The 3,512-nt window shown below is 37.7% G+C and overlaps 1 protein-coding gene across 1 annotated transcript; it reads left to right on the forward strand.

Moving 5' to 3' along the window:
- On the forward strand, window positions 1,059-3,509 carry LOC104758454 (SPX domain-containing membrane protein At4g22990-like). Its single transcript, XM_019241497.1, has 8 exons — window positions 1,059-1,136; window positions 1,215-1,341; window positions 1,516-1,818; window positions 1,927-2,031; window positions 2,141-2,592; window positions 2,683-2,966; window positions 3,055-3,224; window positions 3,315-3,509. Exons 1-8 carry the CDS (start codon window positions 1,084-1,086, stop codon window positions 3,507-3,509), a joined length of 1,689 nt encoding a protein of 562 aa, XP_019097042.1. The 5' UTR covers window positions 1,059-1,083.

The raw sequence follows: 3,512 nt of genomic DNA on the forward strand, positions 1-3,512 counted from the left end.
CCTTATCGGGGACTAACAACTAAACGACGTCGCTGTTGACTTCTGTCTCTGTGGGCTTTTGTATCCACCCCACACCCACTGGGCTTGTTGCACTTGCACCTTCTTCTTCTTTTTTTTTCCTTTCTTTTTTTTGTGAAATTATTTTATTTGGTTTTATAATGTAACGGTTTGTAGAGATGTAGAAAATGTTGAAAGATTAGGTTAAGCCGAGAGTGGGTTATTCTAGGAATATACCTTTAATAAATATATACTGTAGTTTGCTACATTCATAGTTAACAAAAGGTGCTTTAATTTTGCTTAATATATACGATCGTTTGTTTATTTTTTGCGCTCCAATAACATTGGGATGCGAATGTGAATACTGCCGACTCGTTAAGCACTGACTCACGTGCTTACCAAGTTCTCACTAAACGCCACATTTGGTTTACTCATCATATATATACGTGTTGCTCTACCTTAACCTATTGCTTGGAATATCCCCAGAATTTTTCTCTTTATATATGATAAATTGTGGAAATGCATGTCGTTGGTGTTTAGTATTTCTTTTTTTAAGAATATACATACAGTAGGTGCTAAAACGGTCCCTTTTTCAACCAAACTGGAAAAATCACGTGGCTGTGTAAAGCCAAAGCCACACTGACCTTGACCTATATATATATATATATATTGATATTGTACAAGGAATATGAATTTCCAAAGCATCAGATATTTAGATGAGAGATAATACTGATCACACTAATTTCATAATTCGATAGTAAGAAAATATTGTTTCGATACGGTCGGTCACGCGGTTTATCATCGATAATATACGGTAACGGATTTTTAACCGTTGAAACTCATGCATTTGTATATAAGTTCTTTTTTACCAATTTTGAATGACATGGTATGAGGACGTACGAGTTCCACGCAAGTAGAGAAACAATTCAAATTATCTTCCTTTCTCTCTAGCTTCCCAGGTTACTTTAACTAACTGTTCGACAAAAATATATGTACTCTTGCAATTTTATTTTGATATATAGTTGATTGATTCCTAATTTGATTATGTCGTAGGTGTAAATCTTTTGTAGTCAAAGCTCCGGTAAGATGGTTGCCTTTGGGAAGAGGTTGAAAGAAAGCCAGATTCAAGAATGGAAAGAGTAATATTTTGTTTACAATTTGAATATTAATTTTATTTTACATAAATGCATGCCTAAAATGCGTCTCTGTTTCTGCAGATATTATATCGACTACAAATTTATAAAGAAGAAGGTGAACCAATTTAAGCCGCAAGTTGATGATGATGTTGGTACCCAAGATCATAGTTCTGTGCTCAAGGGTTTCTGTAGAATTATGGATAATCAGGTAACATATATATATAGGAGAACCTTAGAAATATTTCTCATTGAGAATCAACTTATTTCCCCCCCAAAAGGTTTTTTTTTCATGTCATTCATCTACTTATGTGCCATACAAAAAGTACTCTTGCCTAGTTGACTTATGCCTGAATTATTGGTTTTTTTTTTTTTGGTTAATTAGATTGAAAAGGTTGTCTTGTTTCTTCTGGAACAACAAGGACTGCTCGGACACAGATTATCATCTCTTGGACAACAACGCAATGCAGTTTTTCAGCAAAACAACATATGCGAGCTTGAACAAGGATACAGACAAGTAGGACATGATCTGTTGCGGCTACTCTGTTTCCTTGAGATGAACGCCATTGGTATCCGTAAGATCCTGAAGAAAATTGATAAGCATTTTTACTACAAATTCACAGACTACTACGTCAGAACTCGTTCAAATCACCCTTACTCTCAGCTACAACAAGTCTTCAAGCAAGTGGTAACCATGTCTTTACCTCACTTTCTTCTTTTTTCTTCTACATGCATGTAGTATGACACCTAAACTAAATGCTCCTGTTTAACTTCTCCTTGCAATATATATATGCAGGGTGTTGGAGCTGTTGCTGGGTCTGTTTCTCGCAATCTTGCAGCACTTCAGGACCACCAAGGGATCCATACTTCAATATATGACCAATCTGTTTTATCTAACCCGGTTATCATACAAAACATCTCTTCGCATGCCTAATCAGTTTTTGTCTTTCTGCAGCTGACAACAAGTTATTTTGTTGTGACTAGTAATTTAAGAATACCATGTACTGCAGGATGCTATGGTTGATTCTATCAATGCTGCTGTTAGGAAGCTATCAAACTCAACAAGCTTTCTGGATTTCCTCGGGAAACATGCGTTAATCATATTGGAAGACTCGCCTTCTCTTCAAGATCCTGTTGCTGAGGAAAATTTTCATTTTCTGTCCCTGTTCCTGAATTTGGTTAACGCTTTTCTGTATATGGTAAACACCTACATCGTAGTCCCTACGGCGGATAGTTACTCGCTTAGCCTTGGAGCTGCAGCAACTGTTTGCGGTGTGGTGATTGGCTCCATGGCAGTTGCTCAACTGTTTTCTTCAATCTATTTCAGTGCATGGTCAAACAGATCTTACCTTAAGCCGCTTTTGTTTAGCAGCATTGTTCTTATCTTTGGCAACGCATTTTACGCCTTGGCCTATGATATGAACTCTATTGTACTTCTTCTGCTCGGTCGCCTCTTCTGTGGGTAAGTTTCAAGCAATACCAGCGCATTTACTACTCTGCCTATGTTAACACAGTGATTGATTTGTACAGTATATGATCTGTTTTACCTCAGGTTAGGCTCTGCAAGGGTAATAAATAGGCGTTATATAAGTGACTGTGTGCCACTCAAGCTTAGAATGAAGGCTTCTGCTGGATTTGTTAGTGCAAGTGCGCTAGGAATGGCATGTGGTCCAGCCCTTGCCTGCTTCTTTCAAACTAACTTCAAGATTTGCAATCTCACCTTCAACGAGAATACATTACCGGGTTGGTTCATGGCGTCGGCGTGGCTGGTATTCTTGCTCTTGTTATGGATATACTTTAAAGAACCTGAGAGAGAGGATGTTGTGCCACAGAAAGGTAATCAGAATTTTCGATATGTTGATTCCATTGTCAACCATAAAATTAAGTGTTCGTTCTGACTTTGCATATATAAATATATATGCAGGGCCTTCAACTTCAAGTTTAGGTACTTTGGATGAAAATATTGCGGCGCCTTTGCTCTTGAAATGTGAAGCTAAACAAAAGACCATTTATGAGGATGAGAATTGTGAAGAAGACCGAAAGCCAGTAAATTCAATTATCTCAGCATACCGGTTGCTTCCACCTTCAGTAAAAGTATGAAATGAGTTGAGTCTAAGTTTAATTTTCTAATTTAACCAATAGCTAGCCATATGTTGAACAAAGAACACAATGGTGGATCTCCAGGTTCAGCTATTTGTCTACTTCATGCTCAAATATGCGATGGAGATCTTGGTAGCTGAAAGCAGCGTCATCACTAGTTATTACTTTTCCTGGCAAACCAACGCAGTTGCAATCTTTCTTGCTTGCCTCGGCCTAACGGTGCTTCCAGTTAACGTTATAGTCGGACACCACTTCAGCAACATGTTTGAAGAAAGGTAGAAC

Source organism: Camelina sativa, chromosome 3 (assembly GCF_000633955.1).
Source record: "Camelina sativa cultivar DH55 chromosome 3, Cs, whole genome shotgun sequence".
Taxonomy (NCBI): domain Eukaryota; kingdom Viridiplantae; phylum Streptophyta; class Magnoliopsida; order Brassicales; family Brassicaceae; genus Camelina; species Camelina sativa.

What these genes read in the sequence shown, in the direction of transcription:
- LOC104758454 (XM_019241497.1), top strand. Translation starts at nt 1,084, where the DNA reads ATGGTTGCCTTTGGGAAGAGGTTGAAAGAAAGCCAGATTCAAGAATGG. An exon ending in GTAGAATTATGGATAATCAG is followed by an intron (nt 1,342 to 1,515) that starts GTAACATATATA and finishes TTGGTTAATTAG; the next exon opens with ATTGAAAAGGTTGTCTTGTT. An exon ending in AACAAGTCTTCAAGCAAGTG is followed by an intron (nt 1,819 to 1,926) that starts GTAACCATGTCT and finishes ATATATATGCAG; the next exon opens with GGTGTTGGAGCTGTTGCTGG.